This window comes from Siniperca chuatsi, linkage group LG6 (assembly GCF_020085105.1).
Source record: "Siniperca chuatsi isolate FFG_IHB_CAS linkage group LG6, ASM2008510v1, whole genome shotgun sequence".
NCBI lineage: Eukaryota > Metazoa > Chordata > Actinopteri > Centrarchiformes > Sinipercidae > Siniperca > Siniperca chuatsi.
The window spans coordinates 18,974,024-18,999,529 of NC_058047.1; the positions used below are offsets into that span (position 1 = coordinate 18,974,024).

Genomic DNA, 25,506 nt, shown 5'->3' on the forward strand with positions numbered 1-25,506 from the left:
TTTGTCACTTGGTCTAATCTCTCTGCTGTCACTGAAAACCCCAGATGTTTGCACCATCAGGCAGGATGTAATAGGAAGGTTTCTCTCAGTTGTCTGCAACAGAAATGGAATGGCCCTGAAGGTATTCATTAGAGTTTGTGTGCATAAAATTACCATAAAATAAGCCCCGTGACTCATACAACTGGAGTGCTCCACAGCTAAATGGCTGGGCCTCTGGGTCCAAAATACCAATATTTACTTTATATATATCCTGCTTTTCTCCACTCACATGACCCTATAATCACAAAGCAAAGTGGCTGAAAGGTCTCCTTAGTCAGAAATAAAAGGACCCAGAAACCATTGCTATTTTACAATCTAAAAGAGTTGTATTGGTGAGTAAATATATGACCAAATTTCTCTAGGTTACCTGTAAGTCACCTGCTGCCATCATGTGGTCTTTGGTATCTTTAAAGCTATTTTGTGATGTAGGAATTACTTGCTTTACACCTCTCAGTGTTAGCTTGTTTCTTCTAATGCACTCGCTTGTGAAGTCTCTTTGACCTCCTATGTGACCAAGATCCTCCTGACTGGTTTATGACCTTCATGTCAGGGTTCAGAGCAGGGCCATCTCGAAGCAGCCTGCAGGCCTGTCTGCTGTTCCTCTTCAGCGGTGGTCTGGGATTTGTGGAATGGGAAGTGCAGAGTTCCTGGACAGGATGTGGAGTCACTGCTGTAGTGCACAGCCCCCCACACTGACACAGGAGCTGGCTTGCGGCTGCATGAGTCCGCAGCTGGAGAAGATAGGAAGCCCATTTTGGCATCTGGATAACTCGCTGTCTCTGTCTGTTTATAAGTACGAGTAGATCTAACCCGGGTAAGTCGGCTAAAACGAGTTTGTTACACTTTTACTTGTGTATCGCATCATTACTCTGTAAATTAGTCCCACCGCGGTCTTTGTGCTTTTTCAGAGTTTCTTGTCGCAAAAGTATTCCATAAACGCTGCTTTTCATAGATAAACTTGACACAAAATTCAACGTACTTTATCTAAAACATGTAGCTGTATTGCAGCTGCTCCAGCTGCTGTAAGCTTCTTTTGTTCCGAGCAGACAGCCCAGGGCTTGATGTTAACTTAATGACAGGGTGCTCTTACCCCTGTGTTGTTCTGCCTGCCCAGACCTGCACTGCATGTTTGGTGTGACTGCTGCACACAATTTCAGTATAAACTCATTCACCTTTACAGTAATTGCCACATGCTCTCAATAGTCATTTTATGCATTATTTAATGTATTATTAGTATTTATTATCATTAATAAGTTTGTCGGCCTGCTGATGGCTCAGTAAACAGACCTCTTCCTCTCCACACAGACTCAGGTGATGACTCACCTCGGGACTCTCCTGTCAGCCCTGCTGCTGGTTTTGACTGTGGCTGAACCTCTGAACAGCCCTAAGGAAAATGAGGTCCTGAAACACACAGAGGGGGAGCTCACAGAGAGCCAGGCCAGTGACCGAGGAAACCCTTCATGCTATTATAGTGTTCAGTTTGCCATGTTAGAAATGTCCTTGTTGGATGTGATGGCATGAATTAAACTCAGTTTGTTGGACTCCCCTGTTTTAGAATCAGGTGACCGAGAATACCATTGGAAATCTCAGTGAAACTACACCGAGGCACACACCTACAACATGTGAGTTTTGTGGCTTTTGCTGCGTTCTCTTTTGACTTGCCCTTCAGTTTCTCTTAAAATTGCCCTATTTTTTTTTTTTTTTTTTTACATTAGCAGCTCCCTTGAGTATTACAGTTTCCCCAAGCTCCAGTCCTGCTCCTCAGTGTCCAGGAAATCAGGTGATGCTGGAGAACAGCATAGGCTGTGGCTGTCCATCTGGCATGGTGAAGGGTGGTGACAACTGTACCTGCCCTGTGGGCTTCACTCAGGAAGGAGCTGCAGGGTGTAAAGGTGAGACAGGGCAAAACCTTCAGTGGTGCTGTGTGTAACACTGGAACATCAGTAAATCAGTACTGCATTCAATTTGGCAAATAAGTGTTATTACTCTGCAGAACTATTTACAACCAGTTTATTTGCAGAAATGCAATAAGTAAAAGGGCAAAGGACAAATTATTTCCAACATGTTTATGCTCTACAGTAAGGCTACAACTTGTCTGAACTTTAATCTACTTTTTTTACAACAATGATGCATTTGATATTTCAGGCGAAACTAAATATTATCCATCAATATACCACATGTAGCACCTTGGCAGCAGAGGCTGTTTTATATGCTCATTTGCATACAGTGATGTCAGGTAAGATGCAGCATATATCTTCTCTCTGCTTGACAGATGTTGATGAGTGTGAAGGAGAGGGGCCAGGATCATGTGGCCTCCATGCAAGCTGCACTAATACCCCTGGCTCTTACTTGTGTAGCTGTCTCCGTGGTTACCTGATGGGTGCTGGAGGGTGCCAGGGTTTGTCAGCGTCTGTGTGTGTGTGCGTGAGAGAGAGCGAGGATGTACTGTATGTGTGTGAGAAGGAGAGTTTCAGAAATTATTATCTGTACCATTCAGCCTATGTGGTATGGTCATAATGCATGTGTGTTTTATGGGGTTTTACAGATATAGACGAGTGTGCTCTGGCTGCAGTGACGGGCCTGCAGGCCTGTCAGGGTGATGCCGAATGCAGAAACACCCCTGGCTCCTTCACTTGCTCGTGCCCTTTGGGATATGTAATGGCTCTAAATGGACAAAGCTGTGTAGGTGAGGCTGATGTTGACATCTGGCGTGTATGATTGTGGAATGTGGATGTACAATGAAATATGTATGTTCAGAAGCATTTTATCTAGAGCACCTACACTAAGGTAGGCAGGTAGCTTTGAGGTGTAAAATGTCTTCCCGGAGGACTCTTTGACAGGATGTATGAGTGTTGTTGGTCTTTCAAACAACATATGAGCCTACATACAAACAAATAATTAACCAAATGTAAAAAAGCAATGTATAAAAACACAGGTTGACACACTGCAAAATAACCTTGAATTACTCTGAGAGGTCTAAAGGGAGATCATAATGGTTATACCTCTGTAATATTGATTGCCAAACTGTATAATCCATAAAAGGCTGTCAAATGAAAGCTTCCTATTTATAGTCCTTGGTTTCTCTCCTCCTGTAGATGTTGATGAGTGCAGCTTTGAGGAACAGTGTCACCATGAGCTGGGAAATGTGTGTGTGAACACTCCTGGAAGCTTTGTGTGCCAGTGCCAGCCAGGCTTCAGAGCAGAGGCCCCCGCCTGTGTTGGTAAGTCTGTCGTTAAGCTTCACCACAGCTGGATAAGACAGACTTAATAAGTCCTGCTGACAGGAAGGAAGGCTTTGCAGGAATAGAGCTTCAATCTGCTGCTTTGCTGCTTGCCTGCTTTGTTACTCTTTACTCTATTTGTTACCCCTCTTTGACTTTTTCTTTAATGACTAATTTCCTCTCTTGTCCTCTAAAATATTCCTAATACTCTATTTGCTCCCTTCTGTTTTCTCTGTGGCTCTTCTGCACTTTTGGTCTCAGGTCCTGTCTGTCCAGACTACAAGGTGTGTCAAGGTATGATGTGCTTTCCATGCTTAACACATGCTGCTTGCTTTTTAAGGGTTTAAATTGTCAAGGTAACAACTAAATCATGAACAAAGTTTGGACTGTTTGGAAAGGGTCATCTTCATAAAGGTTTCTTGTAATATATTGTTATTTACTCATATTTTACTACTATCCACAATTACCATTTCTTTAAAAAATGGATCTGGAGTTGGACAAAGGGAAATCGAAGATCTGGGAAAAGAAAATATTGTCTTAAATTAATACAAATTAGGGGGGTGCATTGCACAGATAACAGTTGATTTTTAATCAACAAGAAAATGTTTTATTGGAAATTATGTCAGAGCAATAAGTGAAGTCATATACTGTATGTCTGTAGCATTCTCTCTCTCTCTCTGTCCCTTGTCTCTGTCCCAGATGTGGATGAATGTGCAGAGAGTCCTGCGTTGTGTAATGGTCAGGGTGTGTGTGAGAACACGCTTGGGAGCTACAAGTGTGTTTGTCGATCAGGTTACCGGGGAAACGGCACACACTGCGAAGGTAAGCAATTAGTGCTGACGTCCCTCCGTGGAAAACTCTGTTTCCTGTAGACGGGGTCAGCTTCCTTGTGTGCGCGTGTTTTAATGCTCGCTGTTATGCCTTCCATTAAAATCATCCCGAGTGGCAGAATAATGTTTATTGAATGGAAATGAACTGAGTTTTGGACCTGTTTTTTTGTGTGTGTGCTCTCTCTTCCCAGATGAGAATGAGTGTGCATCAGGTGGTCACGGGTGTGACACCAACGCTCGTTGTGGCAACATCATTGGCTCTTATTTCTGCCAATGCTACCAGGGCTTCAATGGAGATGGACACTCTTGTTTTGGTGGGTAAGCAGTGTGTGTGTGTTTTCCAAATGTGCATGCCACAAGTGGTGCTCAGGACCATTAAGTGTCCACCAGTGATACTTGTATCATGCAAACAATAGTTGCATGTGCCAGCAGCACTTGGGTACACAGCACTCACCAGACATCAGTCCCTCAGGGTTGTCCTTGTTTACAGACATTGATGAGTGTGCTGTTAACAACGGCCACTGTGAACACAACTGCTCCAACGAACTGGGAAGGTACAGCTGCCAGTGTGCCTCAGGCTACCAGCTCGACCAGGATGGACACAACTGCACAGGTAAAACGCATCTTTGGAGTAAGGTGTTAATCCCTTCACACCACCTGCAAACATGAGTATATCCTGGATCCTTGCAATTTAGTGATGCATAAAGCTTGCTTTATCTGTAAATGAAGATTATTACTGAAGTATCACCAGCTACACAAATTTATTGTACTGATGTAGATTAGCTAAGACATGGATAGAGTATTAATAATAGCATTTACTTTAAAAGTACCCTGTGGAGTATTTGACCACTAGTTGCACTATGGAGCAATGTATTTATGATGGGGTCCGAGTTTTGTTTTAATCTTCTGCTGATTGACAGTTGGCGGCAGTAACATGCCAGGAGAAATGCTAACGTGCCAGTAAAGGCAGGGAAAAAGACAACTGCTAGCTTATCTAAACATACATGTAAACAATGGAAGTTAAAAAAACATACAAATCGGCTTTGCAAATGTCTTATAAGGAAGGAAATGGATACAACACATTTGTTAGGCCTCAAGGATACACATAATGTGTTTAGGTGAGAAACACTGAATATGAACACAAAATGTCAATTGTAACCAATTGAAATGACTTTTGATGCCTGTGAAAAAATGTACAGACTGTGTTTCTATTTACAAAATGAGCTGTAATCCCCAATCTGCACCAAGGTGGAGGGGAGTTCATCCTCAACAGAGGGCATCAAAGGGATTGTCTCTCCCTGGACCAGTATATCATCCTCAAAAGCCAATGCCAGCTTTGGTCCCTTGATCCAAACAAGCTGCCTCTTATTAACCTGTGTCGCAAACCTCACTCTACTGGTCCTCCAAGCTTATTGAAACAAGTGCTAAAAATGAATTCCAAATAGTGTTTGACTAAAGTCTGAATGAGCCCTTACATGGAGCCATGTTGCAAAAGAGTTAAGTAAATGTCTCTGATTTCCAGATGTGGATGAGTGTTTGGCACTGAATGGTACCTGTGAGCACATTTGCGTCAACACTCAGGGATCATTCCAGTGCTCCTGCAGGCCTGGCTACCAGCTGCACATTGATGGCTACACCTGTGTGGGTCAGTCACTCACCGACACTCTTTCACCACTCACTGCTGTTTACCTCATGTCATTTAAACAGGCTGATTTACCAGCATGCGGCAGAGACAAAAACTGCCATGAATATGTTATCTTACTTTCTCATTTTGAGTGTGTCTGTTTGGATGTGCATCTTTTCTGTTCAGACATAAGTGGATGTCCTAAGGACACATTAAGGAGGATTAGTGAGATGCGAAAGCCAGTCTCAGTAAAGACTCTGTGACACATCAGGGTGTCCAAAAAAGATGTTTACCTTGTCTGTGTGTGTCTCTGTATGTGTGTGTGTGTGTGTGTGTGTGTGTGTGTGTGTGTGTGTGTGTGTGCTCAGACATTGATGAATGTAAACTCCAGAATGGTGGCTGTTCTCACACCTGCAGCAACTCTCCAGGAGGACACACTTGCCACTGCCCTCCTCCTCTGCTGCTTGACACAGACAACCTCACCTGCGGCAGTACGTTTCACATTACAGTTTTGACATCACATTATTTTGAGTTCATAAAATTTATATTCTTGTCTGAATTTTACTAAGAAATTGTATAAGAATTGCACCTATTTAAAATTTGAAAACATCACAAAAAGGCAGCCAACTGTGTTTCCATGGTCTTATTACATATTTTTGTTTTTCACAATCATACTGTAGCCCAGATATCACAGTTTAAAATAATGGTCCACTTACAGCACTCTTTTAACACAGAATAGACATTCTAGCCATCTTTTATACTTTAGGATGTGTATGACAGTCCCTGGGTATGCCTTCTATATCTTATAATCAGATAATATCAAATAGTAGATAGTTGTTTAAAGAGGCTACAAACAATATCTTTAACTAATTATTTATAGCAACTGCATGTTTTCAAAGAGGAATGCTTTTTGTTTGATGATTTTTTAATGTAATTTTTAAAACTTGTCCAATAATTTGACAGTTCAGTTGCCCAAAATTAGGGTTGCAACTAATGATTATTCTCATTATTGATTAATCTGCAGATTAACTCTCAATTAATCATTTTGTCTAATCAGAAATATTTTATGTCTATGAAATGTCATAAAATAAAGAAAAATGCTCATCATGAGTTCCCAAAGCCCATTGTGATGTCATCAAATGTTTTGTTTTGTCCATCCAACAGTCCACAACATTAAAGATATTCAGATTGCTATCAAATAAGACAAAGAATAGCAGCACATTTAACAATTTAGAAGCTGGAATTAGGGAGTTTTAGGCATTTTTCTTGAAAATTTTAAACATTTCAGCTCTGCCCAAAACATTGTTATAATCTGTAAATATTCAATGTTAAAATAATTTCCTTTTCACCTGAACAGATGTTACATCTTGCAAGCTGAGAAATGGTGGTTGTGACCACATATGTGCTGTGAGGGCTGAGGGCCAAGTCCAGTGTAGCTGTCGAGCAGGCTGGAAGTTGGGCGAGGACCTGAGGAGTTGCGTGGGTGAGACTTTTACACACTGCTGCCACCAGCTTTGCTGATGTGTTGCTTTGTTCTGATGACACTGAGGGCTCGGGCTTTTAGATATTTGGTCCTGGTAAGTTTTGACCCAGAAATTAAGCTTTTTATTTATATGTTTCAGTATGTTTTTAAAGAGATTTTGGGAACAGCTAATGATATTTAATATGAGGTCATAGCTATGCAGCAAAGTTTGATGGGATGTTTTTAATTTTAAGTACATAGAATGTTAAAAAAAACTCAATTAAATTCCTTCAGACTTCACCATCTGTTGAAACAACCATACAAAGATTTCCTGAGCATCATTTTGTAAACATTTATTGCTGTAGTCTTTCAGATCAAAACAGTAAAGAGCTGGAAAGGTTTAAATGGCCGTAATCGACTTCACATCCATTTTGCACTGACCAGGCTGAAGGTGTTCATAAAAAGAAATCACATCTGCTGGGAAAAAGGAAGTGCGGAAATTCAATTTGCTGATGACTCGGTGAACGGTTCAGCTGTGGCCAAATTTTCTTGGATGATAAGCTTGTTCCTTGTGCGCACAGCCAAGTTTCCCTGATCACTCAGCCCAAGAGGAAATGAACAGGGTGTCTTATAGATAGTTGTGAAATGTCTGCCTGTTTAACAGCCCCACTGTCTTTTGACACAAGATGTGAACGAGTGCGAGGACTTCACAAACGGTGGCTGTGAGCAGCTCTGTGTGAACCATCCTGGTGGGTTTAAGTGCACCTGCAGGGAAGGGTATAAAGTACGAACTGATGACCTCACCAAGTGCCAGCGTGAGTCAAACATCAAACATCTAATACGTTGCAGACAGCAGTATTAGCAAAAAGAACTGCTTTATTCTGGTTTTTATAAGGGGTTAAAATATGAAATTATGCCTATTAACTTCTCTGACTTTCCAGCTGTGTGTGACCCTCCTTGTCAGAACTATGGAGTGTGTGTGGCCCCAAACAGCTGTGACTGCCCTCCAGGCTACCCTGGACTAGGCTGCTCAGGTACAAACCTAGACTGTTGTACATGTATAACATATATGTAACTGTTAATATCACGTGTTGGTTGCCGATTAGTGGATACTTAAACAGCTGAATCAAACAATTCTGGTAGCATCAATGCTCTACATTACATATGTCATGATGTGCCTTCATCACAGGATTGGGGTATAAAATATCACTCTTGCCCACAGATAAACACAACACAACATACTACTAGTTTTGGAACTCTAGTTTATCCGTTATGTGATCATGAGCAGGGAGATGGCAGGGGTACACCATATGTCTAAGGTATACCTAGATTATTATCAGGCCATTCTTTTTGAAAATTACCATAATTACCAAAAATATGTTTAATCTATCGATACACATATTACATGTGATATTCATGTAACCTATTAGCTGTTCATGAATGAATACATAGTGCTAGCGTCCTACAGACACAATATATGGTGGCAAAATGTTAAGGAAGGCCCTGCAGAAGTTTTCTTTAAAGCTTGCAAATTTTTTGTGTCTGTGATGTTGTTGACAAAAAACAGGTATCATATCTTTCAGGGACTGAGACATGTCCTTGTTTAAAGATTGTGATTATAATGTATTTTGTTATAAAGGAGAGTTGATTGGAAGTCAGTATAATGGTGCAAATGCAAAAACTAACATTGCTGTGAGAAATGGATGTAATAAAATCCATGTTGGTTGTGTATTTCAGCCATGTGCTACCCGCCCTGTGCCCATGGAGGTACCTGTATGCGCTGGAACAAGTGTCTGTGTCCTCCTGGCTGGACCGGAGCAGGCTGCCACACAGGTACATCACCTCTGACATGGACGTTAAACACTGCCCCACTTCTGCACAAGCAAGCACTGTAGAGACAGTGTCTTTAAACACAGTGGGATAGGTGTTATATTGAGTAAACAAAGCAGATTTGGTAAAACTGTTGAATGAGCAATTACAAGTTGGTCATATTCTTGCATATTTTGAAGAGAAAATGCTCACTGACTTCAGGATGAAGAATGAAAATGTGATTTTCTGCACTCTGCTAAGTTCTATTTTATGGTCACCAACTCATACCTATTTTCTGAGGTGCTTTGTGCTTTACATTGCTCTTATGCTATTCATTTTTCACCTTTAGTTTACTGTCTTCATAATGTGCCCCTCTTCTGTTTTTACATTTTTAAATTTCCTTTTATCTTTCACCATTTTCATCTCTATTTATCCTGCTTTGACTTTTCTTCATGTCTCTTTCCCTGTGTCTCTCTCTCAGCGGTGTGTGATTTGCCCTGTGCTAACGGTGGTCGCTGTGTGGGGCCTGATACCTGCCAGTGTCCCTCTGACTACACCGGCCCCCAGTGCCTCTTGCGTGAGTAATAAAACCACCAACACATCTGGCATCAGTTACATCAGGCATGGTGTAGGTACTTCTGCAGGGTAGCAAGATGTCACGTCATTTCTACCTCCCTGCCTCCATGCTTTTTAGCAGCACTGCCTGGTAAAATATGGGTTATACCATAATGGAAAAAGAAAAAGGCAACTGGTAATGTTAAAATCAGGATGTTTAGATTACCCATTTTACCTCCAAGTGTAATTTTCCTACATAGACTTACCTCTACTGTATCTCTATGTGTGCGTGTTTTGCAGCCCTGTGCACTCCTGCCTGTCAAAACGGGGGAAGATGTGTGGATGTCAACAAATGCACATGTGTTGGTGGATGGCAAGGAGCTCGTTGCCAGATAGGTGAGATTACACTCGCTGTATCTGTATCCATCCATTGTTATATAACTGAAATATTACAGTCAGCATGCATTTTACATACAGGACCCATGTTTAACCCATGTTTCAGTAGAGTAAAACCTATAGAGGAATTTAATTATCAATAACAAATGTCAAAGTAAAAGTAGTGAGAATTCCCTACTTGTGCTAATTTATGTAAAACAGAAAACATAATGAATAAATAAGAACACAACTTGTGTGACTTTTACTTGAGCTGCTGCTTTACACTCCCAGCAACCTTTACACAGTGAGTTCAATTTGCTTCCATCAGGACGGAGGTTTTATCTCCCTAGAAGAGGTGCTAACGGATATATGAGGGCTTTTATTCCATCAGCTATCTGGCTTTTTAAACAAAATATCATTTGAGTTGTTACCAGCTGTAGGTGAAGCAGGGTTTTCTCTGGTTTCTATCTTCTTCTTCTTTTCCTCGCTGCTTTCTGTTGATGGTTTTGGAGACAACGACAACAGTGATGTTTGCATTAACCTGTGTACTGCTGTTCTTTTCTGTATTTTTTCATATTGACTGCTGTCTGTAAGCCAAATTCCCCCTCGGGGAGATAAAAGCTAAAAGCAGTAATTTCAACCTAGTGAATCAAACAAGAGGTCCCAAAAAAAATGGGGGTCATCAGATAATTAAGAGAAAAAAATTATATTTATGTTGTACATTTTATTAGTAGATTTAGTTTCAAGTAGAGCTGATACAATTAGTCAATTAACAGAAAATAAATTGGGAACAATTTTAATAATTGATAAATCATTTAAATATTTTTACAGGGAAATGTTTTTTTTTAAGTGCTGGTTCCAGCCTCTCAAATGTGAAGATTTGCTGCTATTCTTTGTCCTTTATGATAGTAAACTGAATATCTATCTATGTAGACATGGCTTTATTTTAAAGGGTCGCAAGCCAAAAAGGTTGTGAATTACTGCTGAAGGGTATGCAGTTCTCCAGGCAGCCAGTCATTGGAGCTATGCACAGATTCTAGAGCAGCACCAGAATCTATAAAGAATAAAGTTCATGTTTGTTGATCTTTCCGAAGGCTGCTGGGTTTACAGCCTATATAATAAATGATCAACACCACAGCTTATAGTCATTCATTAAAAAATAATTTTTAAGCCTTAAATTGGGGATCTGGAATAGTCTATAACCAAAGAGAATTGCTTCCCTCCCCAAGGTCAAACACAGTCCAGTGTGCAGTAAAGCTGTTCTTGGCCACTGCTCCAGGTCACTGTTTGCTCTAACTACAAAGTCATACTGATGTCCCAATTCAGACAAGATCCAACCAAATTTCCCTACTAAAATAACAGTAACAGTACAGTAAAAAGTAGATACTCTGTGAATGTCTACCATAAACTTTACTGTTGGCTTTTAAAGGTGAGTGAGAAGACTGTGTTGAGACCAGCTGTACTGAATTATCTTACTGTTGAGTCCATTCCTGATTTTTCTTTTCTGTCTCCCCCCCAGAGCCTATTCACTGTCAGAAACCTTGTAAGAACGGTGGAGTGTGTGTAGGCCTCAACAGGTGCCGCTGTTCCAAAGGATTTACTGGACATCTCTGCGAAATGGGTTAGTGTGTGTGTGTGTGTGTGTGTGTGTGTGTGTGTGTGTGTGTGTGAGAGAGAGACCTTTCTTTGCCTTCATTTTGCATTAAGACTCTTGCTGTGTGCTGTGTCTGCAGCGGTGACCACCCCCTGTGTGCCGCCCTGCCAACACGGGGCCATCTGCAGTCCTCACAACACCTGTACCTGTCCAGAGGGCACTGCAGGCCTGCGCTGTGAGAGACTGTAAGTGTGATCAACACCAACAACAAGAACACAGTCACAAATTACACCAGCTTTTCTCTAATCTGCTGTCTGTCTACTGCTCATTACTGGTCTGCTTCAGTGACACAATATATCAATAGTGTACAACTATTTAAAGACCTGTTATGTAATCTACAATTTTCATCATGCTCTGTTTGTGATTAGGCAACAACATCAATAAATCTCTGGCACATCTTACAGGGCCTGAAGTTTCCTGATAGACATTGAAGTGAAAAACTAGTCTCAATATTTATGGTGCTCTGCATTGTGTTAACTGTGCCCCTTCCCCGCTACATGCATCAAGCCTGAGAACAGATTAAGTTTGCTAACATTGGAGCACACCCATTGTTTTCCACATATATGGTGTCAGTCTGAAAGCCCCCTAGCCAGAGTAATAGTAACAGACAATGGCAGCTTACAATTAAGCCTGTGATGTTCTTTTATTTTGCTCTTACAAATGGCAAAGTGAAGTTTTCACTATAGTGGCAAGTAACTTGCTAAAAAGACCAAAGAATCTACATAAATACCTAGTGTGAAGATAATTAGCAAAGAACAAGAAAGAGTTTCTGTTCTGAAACAATAGTATGGGACAATAGTCTTGTAAGACAGAATTATAGCAATCATGTAATAACTTTTTCAAGCTGCAGATACATTGTTGTCATGTGATTAAAATTATTATTACTTAATCTTATGCATGTGTGTTTGTCTTTGTGTGTCCTAGGACGTGCCCTGTGGTCACCACGGTGGTCAGTATGGCACGAGCCGTAAGGAAGGCATTCAGGGAGAGTTATGTGGACCGCTGTGGACCCCTGGGAGTTCAGCTTTGCACTAAATACAGGTTAACTGTTTTCTTATTACATCCTCTAGATCTGGATTAAGTAGTTCATAAAGTTGTTGTTATCTGTTTGGAGTAGCAGATGGGTGGAGTTTTATCACAGAACTGTTTAGTGTCAGTCATAAAAAAATAATTTGAGTTCCAAGAACTTTCCTCTCATCTACTCTTCTGTATGCACTTACTTAAATGGATACTTAAATAGATTAAACATGCCATAAAAGTATTTGGAAAGTTCATGATAAACCACTATGGCATAAGCAAATGTGAGGTGTGTGTTACAGTAGCATTTGTGGACCATAATTTTAACATATGTAAAGGTTAAGTTAGATTAGAGTATAATTATAATACTAAATGTCAAAGCTGTGTCTGCTTTGTGGTTGTGTTTCCAGGATAAACCAGGCACGAGTGTACCTGCAGGCCTACAGGGTTGGCTACAAAATCCAGTGTCCAGAGAATAAGGGCAGATGAACGATGTTGTATACATGCTCCTTTTAAGAGGCAACACACAAAAACTGAAATGAGACGAGCTCTAAACCGTGAAATGAAATGCAACTGAATCAGTGAGAGGGTGTTGTGGCTTCTTGAGGGCAGTTTCACCCTTAAATCAAGCCTCCCTGTTGAAATAAAAAGGGGACTGTATCTATTTCTGTGACGTATGTTGATAATTATCTTTAAATCAGTTTTGTACACAATCATATGTTGTTTACATTCCATGAGAAATATTCCTCAGTATATAAAATGTACAATTGTTTCATTATTTGTTTGTATGTGGCAGCTGAAAGTTATTAAATGTTTTGTCTTTTTACAAAAAGGTGTCAACATTGTGAACATCTTTTACAGTCTGTGAACTCTTGTCAGTGATTGTCTAATAATAATCACTGCCAGTGTAAGGTCCTAGTCAAAGAGTTCACTTCAAGGAAGATAAAGATATAGATTACATACAAACACGCTTACATTGATATTTTAGAAACTAGAATTACTGTGTGAATGACAGGACAGGACTGTCCATAACAAAGCTTATGTAATCATCTCACTACACACCTCACAATGGCAGTTCTACTTTTGTTTATTAAATTCAGTTTGAACTGACAGAACTGCAGTGCATGACTGTATATCATATTCTTATATCTCATATTCTGATATCTGCCCTCTTATCCAGCACGCAGAGGTTCATGAGGTTTATAATGCATTCTTGTCAAACTTTAATGTATAAACAGGTTAAAGGCCTCTAGATGTCATACTTTGATTCAGATGTTGGCAAACCTCCTTCAGGGATTTACAGATGAACATGTTATTCACAACTAAATTACTGTTAAAGTGAAAAACACTGTTAATAAAAATGGACAGACCATATCTACATACAGACCTATCAGCCCATCCCTCCAGGTATCTCTATCAATACAGTAAGCCAAAACTTAATTCCTTTTTGTTATTACTTTAAAGCTCCACTAATAATTATTTTTAGAATAATGATGAATCAAATAGCAACATAATTTGACAAAAGCTGCTCACAGTGACAAATCCACAATGAATGATCACCTAACTCTGCACCTCTATGCAGCCTAATTTAGCTCATTGTTTAACCTGCCTAGCACCTAATGGCAACAGTCATAATAATTAACTTAGCAACTATCTTGTGAAGAAAGTCAAGCTAAGAAAACATGACTCCAAATATATTGCTCCATGTCTGCTGGAGGTGCACTGTAAAAAGGCAACAGTTAGCTAAAATATTAGCCATAACAACTTTTTTAAGATGATAAGGTGTCAGATTGTGTGTCTGTCAGGTTAATGTCGACTTCTTCTGTCCCCAAGTGGCCATCTGGAAAATGTATGAAAGCTTGAGGAGGAGGATCACGCTTCACGTAAGGTGGCACAGATTTCATAGTGCTTGGGTGAAAGGGTGACGCCAATGCGGGGTTTCAGCACAGGCTCCACACCCGGAGGCATGGAGAAGGTGAAGCGCTGCATGAAGGAGGTGAAGAGGAGGAAGAGCTCCATCCTGGCCAGGTTCTTCCCGAGACACACCCGCTTACCTAGAGCAAAATCACACAACAACAATTCATCAGACAAATGTCAGTACATAAATTAAATAATTGAGCTTTATAATTCTATTTATCTTCTGAACAGTCTTGTTACCTACATTATTTTCCTCTAGTTGCAGCACCTGTTTTTTAGTTAAAGGGCAACTTCACTGATTTTACACATCAAAGTCTGTTTACAAGTCTTGGGGAGAACTACTGCATATGTAAAAACAGTTGTATAAAGCTTTTTGTAGCTCTGACAAGCCACAAGTGATGTCACTTGACTACAAGTTTGAAAAAGAAAAAAATCTGGAAGTGTGGAGTTAAGGAAGTGAGCTTACCAGACCTCTGTAGCCCACTGGCTAGTGGCTTGAGGCTATATTAGCTCCTTCTAGCATAACCATGGATGTATAAAGAGTACACACAATAATCTCTGAACAAACTATCGGCGGTTGAGGTGCATTGTGGGTAATGTAGATGCTAGTTTTTGACAAAAGACAATATCTGTGTTTCTGCAGCATCGATTTTGATACTTTTTTTTTTCAAACTGTTCATTGTGAGTCAAACAATGTTATAGGAGTGCAATGCTAAATTGGTAGACTACTTTTTTAACTGTCTGGCCACATTTTGGTCCGAGTTACACTTCAAATGCAGGATGTACTTGTATTTGGACACTTTCGGTGATCCAAGCGTTAATTTAATCATTGTCCCAAGATTTTTAAAAGGAAAAAATACGGTAGGGCTAAATGGGTATGTGTCTGTACAATCTCATTCATGACATTGTAAATGTTGTGAAATGGTACTTGCCAGCAGAGAAAGGAATGAAAGCAGCTCGCTTCACAAATTTGCCCTCCTCGTTTAGAAAGTGTCCTGGGTTGAAGGTGAAGGGTGTCTCCCACTCATTCTTGTCAAACAGCACCGAGGTCAAATTGGGAATTACAATAACTCCCTGGTGATTGGAATCATAATGACAATTCATAAAAACGCAATATTATTGTATGTGACATAAAAAGTACATACGAGAATTTACCTTTGGGACTGTGTAGCCTCCCAGCTGGACGTCCCTGTTGGTAACATGAGGCAGGCTGAGAGGAACTATGTTTCCCATCCTCTGGACCTCGTGGATGACAGCGTCAGTGTAGGGCAGGTTTGCACGATCTTCCATGGACGGCTGTCTGGACTGTCCAATCACTCTGTCTATCTCAGCCTGGACTTTTTCTGTGCAACATACAGCAGTGGAGGGAACAATAAACTAGACTTAATAAGTGTTATTCAAGTTTGCACTTGTTTCTGCCAATCAACAAACTTCAAATTACTTCTTGTCCACATCTGTGAGTTCCTACCCTGAATCTCGGTGTACTTTGCCATGTAGAGCAAAGCCCAGCGCAGGGTGGTGGATGTGGTTTCAGTGCCAGCCCCAAACAGATCAAACGAACACATTACCAGGTTGTCCTCATCAAAACCAGCATCGGCTTCATCACCCTTCTTGTCCTGATGGTGAACATTTAGAAAATACACATTGGTATATTGCAAACATGTAATTTGTTAAGGTTGAAGATGTTGGAGATATCGGCCATAGAGATGTCTGAAACTGAATCATGAAACTGCTCACAACAAATCTGTGGATTATCTTGAGTAACCGGGACATGATTTCTGGAACGAGACATTGCTGTTGTTGAGTTTTTCAAATGTTTTTTTTTTTTTTTTGGCATTTTGAGCACCACAAGCCCAGTGCCATATAGCCCCATTATATTTAAAAAAGGCAGACATCTCTACGGCCGATATCTCCAAAACTCTGCAACTCAAACCAAAACATTCTAGATGGATAAATAGCACTACAGGTAAGAGGAAAATATGTATTTTTGATTTGGGGGTGAACTGTTCCTTTAAAATAATGAATCAAATTATTAAAATAGTTGCCGATTTATTTCGATTCCGATGCTTCTAGTGTGTTCACCCACCTTCTGAATCTCATTCAGGTAACAGTCGATGAAGTCTCTGGGCTCAGAGGGGTCCCAGTCTTCCTTGTGCTTATTGATTTCTGTTTTCATCAAGTCAATTGTTTCACCATAAATTTGTTGAAGAGTGCGGTGTGGCCCTGGCAAACGCCTCATCAGCACAGGAAATGCGTTGTACAGCTGTCAACATCAATGAGAAGACTGTAAATAAGACCAAGAGCATATTTATTTCAAAGAGCAAATACTTAGCAACAACTTAATCTGTCACATAAAAAGATCAATGAATACTGACTTGTATAAAATAGTATTCAGATGCAGGTGTTGCACAAGAACAGGACAAAGCAGGAAGCTTTCATTAATAGCTTTGAAATGCAGTACCTGTGCCCAAATGGAGCCTTCAATCCTGGTTGCTTTGTCAAGCAACTTAATCAATTTCAGAAACGTCTCATCACCGTACTCAAAGCGATGACCAAAAATCAGGGAGCAGATGATGTTGGAGACGCCGTTATTCATGATTAAATGTGGATTGAAGGGTTTGCCTGGACAGTGGATCACATTTCAAACATATCACAATGAAAACTGTGTCATCAGATGGGTAAGAAGCTTGCACTTTATGTATTTAACTTTAGATTACTGCATCTTAACCTTTCAGTCACTTTTAGGGATTTGTGCACGAGAATCTTTACCTTTATGATTAGCGATTTCTTTGGACATAAGAATAAATTCATCCAGAATGGAAGATTCAAGGGATTTCTTGCCAAATCCAAAGTATTTGAGAGTGAAGAGGGCAAATTGCCTCTGCTGTTTCCACATGTGTCCACTAGCAAAAATAATCCCTGATGAGAAAAATAGAATTTAGATTAAGAATAAATGCAGAAAAATAGCTTGTGATATAAATGAGTTCACAGAGTATAAATGGTCTCAGTGGTTCATTAACAATACTATAACATAAAATTCTGATTTTACATACCAATGAAAAATGATCCATGTTTCTCTTTTTAGGCCATTTCTAGATTCAGGTCACAACAGTGAAAGCAACGCTAACTATGCCAAGGAGCTGAAATGCATCTGAATCCTCAAAATGAATAAACTATCCTATTTTCATTTGAATTTCAGCACTTCCACTTGAGCGAAATATTGTATGTCACTATTCTTCATACACCATGAGTAGAAACTGTCTATGAACTGCAGCAGCCTCAGAGTGATGGAGTAGTTCATCTACAGGCTACAAGGTTAGAAATAAGTCGTTCTTTACCTTGTTTGGGGAGCACGTCAGTATGGAGTGGAAGTTCTGGGCGGTCAGCCAGCATGTCTCCTTTGGTAAGGAGACCTTCTTGCAGTGCGCTGAGGCCATTCAACACAACCATCCACGAGGGGCCCATTTTCAGACTGTACACATTCCCATACTTCTCTGCTAACTGCCACAAGAACAACACAAGTGAGTGAGATGCAAAGCAAATATGTAACTTTCATCTTGATTTAACTGACTTACTTTTTTTCCCTCAACAATTTGGAATTTGGATTTGACAACTATTGATCTCAAAGCTGGGAAGGCCACCGAAACCAAAAGTGACTTTGGAAAGTGACTATTCACTGAGTTCATTCCCACATCCTCATTCACAGACCTGAAAACGCACCCCTTAAGATCAGAAGTTTTGGAGGAAGTATTCAGATTCTTAAATAAAAGTAGCAATACTGCAATATAAAGATAGTAAAAGTCATTAATTTCACTTAACTAAAAGTTCTTAAGTATCATTAGCAAAATGTGCTAATAAACTTAAACTTACCCCTGTGAGTCAAACTGGGGGATTGGAGGAGCCAGCATTTTACAAGCCCCCAGATTGACCTTGTGACCCTTTGTTTCCCAATCCCCTAAACAATAAAGTAGATTAGTATAAAACTAGCTCCACCTTGATAAGCTAACAGTAAAATGCTGCTTATGCATTGATGCATCAGTATTAATCTAATTATGTCATATATAATAATATATCAGTCATAGGGGCCATTTTACTACCGAAGGAGACCACTTTTACTTCCTGCATTCACTTGTACAAATTAAGATCTTAAGATCTTAGTCCTACCTTAGTCATGTCTCCATGGACATTGTTGAAGTCAATTGAGAAAATGTTCCCCACTAGAGGGAAAGCCCAGGGGCCTGGAGGAAAACTGCTGGGCCGACGGTTCCTTAAATACTCTGCTATCACCAAGAATACCAGAGTGAAGAGGAGCAGACTGCGGCCGTCCAGCCACACAGAGGAAACAGACACACCAGAGAGTTGATCCATCCTCACAACCTGCTGCTTCTGGAGCCACTTAATACTCTGCAGTGATTCCGATGGTGCGCTGGTTTTATATCAGCTTCAGAGCATGTCACAGAGACAGCAACAGTAAATAGTTTTCTCTAAACTCCGTGATATACAGCAGGGTTTACCACTGGACTGTGATTGGCTGTTTTCTGGCTGTTCAAACAAGAGGCGACAAGTTTGTATAAGTACAATGTCAATGGACTTGGGCAGAGGGGCACCGTCACTGTGAAACACACATATCTCCAAAATAAAAACAATAACAACATTTAAGAAACAGACTTGTTCCCAGCTTGACTCCAATTGCATTTGTGAGTTCATCAGACAATGTTTTTGTAAAGCTTTTCTTAAAAACACCCCAGATGACCATTATCAAGTAGGCTAGTTGTTTAGTAGGCTAGATTTTTTACCCAGATGAGTTACAAGGTTTCTGCATGACTACAGCGATATTCTTCACCCCACTTCATGTTAATTTACCGTTAAAATCCCAAATAATGTCATTTATTTAAGCTAATATTAACACTGAATGTAGGCCTACAACATATCAGATGCACACTGCTGATTGAGTTGCCATCTTCAAGGGTGTTGAATTAGGTAGGACTGTCTCTACCAATATCCAGTGACTACCGATTTGTCCCTAGCAATAATTTTGATTAAAAAATTTAAATATAACCACCGTTGTGTCTAGTCAATGTATTTGGCGCACAAACGGTTAACAAATTAACAAATTAGTGAGAGAATAACAAACCAAAAGACGGAATTCTAGTCCTCAACTATGACGGAGTATTAGGGCCACTATAATAGTAATCTGAGATTTCAAGAATAAAGTAATAACAGAATAGGTTGCTTTGAGTCATATGTGCATGTTTTAGTATTTCCTGACAGAAGCAACACAGATATGTGGGATAGATTTTGAGCAGCTGAAAACACAGCAGCTATTAAAGCCCAGGGGTTCATAATCATCAATCATTGACGTGAATAGGTGCCACTTGCACATTTAACTTCTCCCAAATAATAGACACAAAAGAGGAGGGGAGAAGAAATCAGGCATAGGCGTGTGTTAACTCAGCAGCAGGGATATTAAATGAGAAAAGTTGATCTACAGGAGAATACATATTTGAAACCAATGCAGAATGCCTGAGAGCCTTGCTGCATTATATTTTTATATTTTGAATTGTCACCTGCTGCCTGAAGTTTCCCTTTACATAAATTAAGACATTTCCACCATAAACTGATGCAGAAAAGGCATAAATTGGTACAGAAAAATTCACCAGAATGCAGGAAACAAAGTTTTTTTTCTCTATATTTTGTGGGGGTGAACCCCCAGACCCCCGCTTAATAGGTGTCCCCTCCAATGTTGAAACAAAACCTGTGCTCTTCAGGCTATAGTATATAGTGTCCTAAAATAAATTTTGGGAAATCAATATAGGGATAATGACCTTACTCACCCCATCATTTCATGAGTCTCATAGATAATATAAAGTAAAGGGTATTTTCTGTAGATATTGGCCTCCATATCTTCAGGGGCATGTGTTAGAAATCTAAAATGTAACATCACATACGCATTTTTTTGATGTATCACATATTTTACACTTTTATGAAAGAAAGCAACAGAAATCTTTGAATGATGTAGGTGCCTGTTAAATTCCACAATTTATTCCAGTAACAACATTTCTGTATTTAAGATGTTTTGTGATTTTACATCATTCCACTTTCATGCTATGACAATGTTTTAAGGTAAGCAATAGGCAATAGGTGACTCATGTCACCTTTGTAAATGAAAAAATGATTCACAAAAATATCAAACAATTGAGCTAGGCTTAGCTAAACTAGCCTATGGTTTGGGGCCTACTTGGAAAGGTAACACAATTAAACAAAACAAAACAAAACAAAACAAAAAATGCAAAGAAACTAACTTTATCACAGTTTGGCAGCCTGAAAAGACATCAGCAGTTGACCCCATGCAACATAATCTATAATTAAATCCAAATATCAGTTTGATACATTCTCTATACCCAAATAGTGACAACAGTTAAAAAATGGTTATTGCTTTTTGAAGTATTTTTTATGTCAGAGCTACTCTAAGCGTGAGGTTGCGCAGACTTCATATTCATGCGGTGCCAGAGTGACGCCAAAGCGGGGTTTCAGCACAGGCTCCACACCCGGAGGCATGGAGAAGGTGAAGCGCTGCATGAAGGAGGTAAAGAGGAGGAAGAGCTCCATCCTGGCCAGGTTCTCCCCGAGACACACCCGCTTACCTAGAGCAAAATCACACAACAACAATTCATCAGACAAATGTCAGTACATAAATGAAATAATTGTGACAGGAAAACCACCTGAAACAAACTTTATTCGACACACATTGGAAGTAGAACCATTTGAAACTTTGTGCTAAATTTAGGTCTAGACAAAAGATCAGATCATTAGTCAGACATTTTCATTGTTAGGCTCAAACGTAATGATGAACACTTCCCACTCCTGATCTTTTTAACTCCTCCCTCCTGGTATACAGTGGAAATACTTTATGTGAATTAAAGATTACCATCTCTGCAAAGCAAGAACAAAACTCACCGGCGTGGCCTGAACATGTCAGGAGCCTAAGAAATGCTGAATGTGTTAATACTTCCAGTCAATTATTACTGGGATGGCAGTGCAGTGATCAGTGACTGGTACTCATAACAAGAAGGACGTAGTTATGATCCTTGGCATCTGTCTTGTCTGTGTTTTCTTCTTGATCATCCTCTGGACCAATCTGCAATCATTATGTAAGGACCACTGTAGGGTCCCAGTATATATTGAGACAGGCTCCAGGCTCCTGTAAAAACAGGTAAAGACACTGATAGAACAGGTGATAGTGTTGCTCCTCACCAGCAGAGAAAGGAATGAAAGCAGCTCGCTTCACAAATTGGCCCTCCTCGTTTAGAAAGTGTCCTGGGTTGAAGGTGAAGGGTGTCTCCCACTCATTCTTATCAAACAGCACCGAGGTCAAATTGGGAATTACAATAACTCCCTGGTGATTGGAATCATAATGACAATTCATAAAAACGCAATATTATTGTATGTGACATAAAAAGTACATACGAGAATTTACCTTTGGGACTGTGTAGCCTCCCAGCTGGACGTCCCTGTTGGTAACATGAGGCAGGCTGAGAGGAACTATGTTTCCCATCCTCTGGACCTCGTGGATGACAGCGTCAGTGTAGGGCAGGTTTGCACGATCTTCCATGGACGGCTGTCTGGACTGTCCAATCACTCTGTCTATCTCAGCCTGGACTTTTTCTGTACAACAGAAGGGGAACAGGCAGAAGTTGAAACAGTATTTCATCAACAGGCCACAACAGAACATCTTAAACACTCGTGGAGAGATGAAGCACAATAGATAGATTCTTGTTCCTGTTTGAGTTTGTCATAAATGTGAAGGACACTGGTGACTGCACAATCTTTGTCACCTTGGAGTAAAAGTAGTTACATCGATGGGTGAGAACTGGAAACACTGGTGTTGATTTTTACACGTACAGAATTACAACCAATACATTTGTTTTGGTGTCACCATTTTGCACATTACTGAGTAAGAACAAAGAGCTTGGTCTGCCTGGCATGGTCAGTGCTCTTACCCTGGATCTCAAGGTACTTTGCCATGTAGAGGAAAGCCCAGCGCAGGGTGGTGGATGTGGTCTCAGAGCCAGCCACAAACAGATCCAAGACACACATAACCAGGTTTTCTTCATCAAACGTATTGTAAGCCTGCCCCTTACTCTGAGAATATATACAAATGCATGTGTTAAAACATGCTGCAAAATAATTCAGAACAACTGCATGTCAGCGCTATTACAGCCATGGTCATAATCTTTTCTGATGGTAACTTTGAATTCAAGTTTCATCAAAAACTAAAACACTTTTAATCTGTGTTGGACCTTGTACCTTAAAAAAAGTTTAAAAGGCTTTGCTTTGTTACATTAAAAGGGCTGCATGCTGTTGGAGATAAGGCCTTAAAAGATAGCGTTGTAAGGCAGAGGCCATGGCAAGAGTGCACATCTGGTCTTTGCACTTTTCATCACATACCAGCTAGGAGTGGTGCCACAATGAAACATCATATCAGTACAACACATTAACTTTTAATAGGTCTGCTGTAGGTGCATAACAAGCACTTATGATGTTCACAGGAACAGAACACTGAGCATCTTCATGAACCACACAGTGTAAGCAATACAAAGCTACAGCTAGCGCCAGTCACCATCTGAATCTCATTCAGGTAGCAGTCGATGTAGTCTCTTAGGTCTGAGGGGTCCCAGTGCTGTTTGTGCTCCTTCAGCTCTCCTCTTATGAAGTCCTTTGTATTGTTCCAGATGTGCTGGACTGTCTGATGTGGCCCTGGCAAACGTCTCATCAGCAGAGGGAATGAGTTGTAAAGCTGCAGAGTAGAGCAGATTGGAACAATAACATATTGATAAGGCGTTTCAGCTAAGTATTTTCTACTTATATCAAATATTGAAATCCCAATTACAAATTGGCTCTCGTGCATCTTATACATTTTCCATCTTGAGCTGTGTGTGTACTAAATATTACATATCTGTGGCCAGCTAGAGCCACTCGCATGAATGACAAACTGTTTCGCAATGAGGAATGTATTGCACAACAATGGTACACAGCATTAAGATTTCATCAATAGCTTTAAAATGCCATACCTGTGCCCAAATGGAGGCTTCAATCTGGAGAGTTTTGTCAAACCACTTCATCAGTTTTATGAACTTCTCATCACCGTACTCGAAGCGATGACCAAAAACCAGGGAGGAGATGATGTTGGAGACAGCCTTGTTGACGATGAGGTGTGGATTGAACGGCTTACCTCCACAGTTAAAAAGAAAATTTGATGTAAATTGTGTATTTGTGATTGTGTAGCATTCTAAATTTGTGCATTCACTATTTACCTTTATAGCTATTGACGTCTTTTGCACAATGTGAAAATTCATCAAAGATGAGAGGTTCAAGTGACTTCTTGCCAAATCCAAAATATCTGAGGGTTGAAAGTGCAAAATGCCTCTGCTGCTTCCATGTGTTACCACTACTGAAAATTACACCTGATGGGAAACACATCAAAAGTAGATAAAAATGGAATACATAGTAATCAGGAAAATGAAGGAATATTCTTTTACACGTTAAATATTAACAGTCCAACTTTTTTTGGTTTAATTTAGCTATCTATACAATTTTTATCTACTCAAGAGAAGAGAACAGTGCTGTTATTGTAGTATGAATGGTCAAAATATTTGGGAGACGGTTTTTATGTTTGTAACTGCAAGAGTTTGCAAGTTTGTAAGAATTCTGCTATATAAAAAATATATTTATTATTATGTGTGAAGTACACCAACAGGAAAGCTAATAAAACTTCTTAATTTCTCTAATTCATTTGATAACAATGAAACAGGAGGAGATGTAGATCAAAGGAAGCTGACAAGAAGGATCATGAAGCTTTGACAAAATTGAGATGTAGATTGTGCAAATGGGGTAGGCTACAACTCAGCAACTCATCTTTTTTTGTTAATTCGGTCTGTATAGCTAATAGCTAATACTTCATTAATAAGTTTTGTTCTCCATTTAAAACAATGGCGGAAAAAATGTGATGAACTTACAATATGACATAGTCAATGTATCTTGTACCTTAAAAATACAAGATGCTCATGAAAAGGGTAAAACGTAACCTTTGAACTTATTCAAAAGAATTAAGAAGTATCACAGAAGTCACAATAGCAGTGAGTTGAGACTACACAGGTTTTGCATCTGTGTGTGTGCGTTACGTCCTCTCACCTAGTCCATGGGTTATGTCCTGTTGCAGAGGGAGGTCTGGGCGGTCCACCAGGCTGTCTCCCTGATTTACCAGAGCTTCTTTCAGAACCTGGAATCCGTTTAACACCACCATCCACGTCTGGCCCATTCGCAGGCTGTACACATCTCCATATTTCCCTGCTAACTGTGAGTGGATATGAGAGAAGAGGAAGCGCATGATGCTTCATATATCAGATAACAGAAAGATGACTCCTATCTGTTGACCTGTTGAAGTTTTAATGGTACATTTTTGACGTCTGTTGATCTACGTACCTGTGTCAGACTCTCATGGGCCCTGTTGTGGTCCACAGTGAATATGTTGCCCACAGTAGGAAATTCCCAGGGTCCTGGAGGGTAGCTGGCCGGCCGACGGTTCTTAATATAATCTGCAATGAGGATGAAAACTGCTGTGAAGAGCAGCAGACTTTTGACATCCCGGATAACGTAGGATCCCATTACAGAAAAGATTGAATCCATTCTACAAACAAGGGCTCCAGCCTGTCTAATTCACGCCTATGTTTTCCTTACTTCTCCTGTGAGACAAAAGGTTGGTGTTGTGTTGCCAGGAGCCAATAATATCAGGGAGAAGCTTGATGTTATCGACTCTTGGCAACACAGCCAGGCCTACTGGTTGTACTGGACTCTGACCTCTTTATACATGGAAAATCGGATGCCCAGCGCTGTTAATCAGTGACCCTAAAACATACTGATTTAGCAGTAGAGAATATAATTTGTTGCATGTAGTGTAATCTTATCAGATATGAGACAAATAGACAGCCAAATTCAAATGACCT

General features: G+C 40.1%; 2 protein-coding genes across 4 annotated transcripts; one reads left to right on the forward strand and one right to left on the reverse strand.

The window, feature by feature from the left end:
* The first annotated feature begins 673 nt into the window (after positions 1 to 673).
* On the forward strand, positions 674 to 13,246 carry si:ch211-221n20.8 (latent-transforming growth factor beta-binding protein 4). 3 transcript variants are annotated; one of them, XM_044198848.1, is made up of 23 exons: positions 674 to 853; positions 1,345 to 1,476; positions 1,595 to 1,661; positions 1,758 to 1,931; positions 2,312 to 2,437; positions 2,585 to 2,725; positions 3,135 to 3,260; positions 3,522 to 3,554; positions 3,960 to 4,082; positions 4,282 to 4,404; positions 4,581 to 4,703; positions 5,613 to 5,735; positions 6,083 to 6,205; positions 7,072 to 7,197; positions 7,863 to 7,991; positions 8,118 to 8,210; positions 8,914 to 9,009; positions 9,467 to 9,562; positions 9,841 to 9,936; positions 11,435 to 11,536; positions 11,649 to 11,754; positions 12,494 to 12,610; positions 12,997 to 13,246. In XM_044198848.1, exons 2-23 carry the CDS (start codon positions 1,354 to 1,356, stop codon positions 13,073 to 13,075), a joined length of 2,445 nt encoding a protein of 814 aa, XP_044054783.1. In that variant the 5' UTR covers positions 674 to 853; positions 1,345 to 1,353; the 3' UTR covers positions 13,076 to 13,246. The 3 variants fall into 3 exon arrangements, with proteins under 3 accessions (XP_044054783.1, XP_044054782.1, XP_044054784.1); XM_044198847.1 differs by having other exon boundaries at positions 675 to 853; positions 1,755 to 1,931; XM_044198849.1 differs by lacking the exon at positions 3,522 to 3,554 and having other exon boundaries at positions 675 to 853; positions 1,755 to 1,931.
* A 409-nt stretch (positions 13,247 to 13,655) lies between these two features.
* LOC122877915 lies at positions 13,656 to 25,337 on the reverse strand. Its single transcript, XM_044200107.1, has 20 exons — positions 24,986 to 25,337; positions 24,695 to 24,857; positions 23,818 to 23,967; positions 23,575 to 23,735; positions 23,124 to 23,300; positions 22,504 to 22,645; positions 21,981 to 22,168; positions 21,758 to 21,899; positions 20,967 to 21,147; positions 19,082 to 19,115; positions 18,668 to 18,937; positions 17,842 to 18,004; positions 17,273 to 17,422; positions 16,965 to 17,125; positions 16,590 to 16,766; positions 15,972 to 16,119; positions 15,659 to 15,846; positions 15,432 to 15,577; positions 14,909 to 14,912; positions 13,656 to 14,640 (listed from the first exon to the last, which is right to left on the reverse strand). The coding sequence occupies exons 1-20, from the start codon at positions 25,187 to 25,189 to the stop codon at positions 14,527 to 14,529; spliced, it is 3,063 nt and encodes a 1,020-aa protein (XP_044056042.1). The 5' UTR covers positions 25,190 to 25,337; the 3' UTR covers positions 13,656 to 14,526.
* Positions 25,338 to 25,506: the final 169 nt, after the last annotated feature.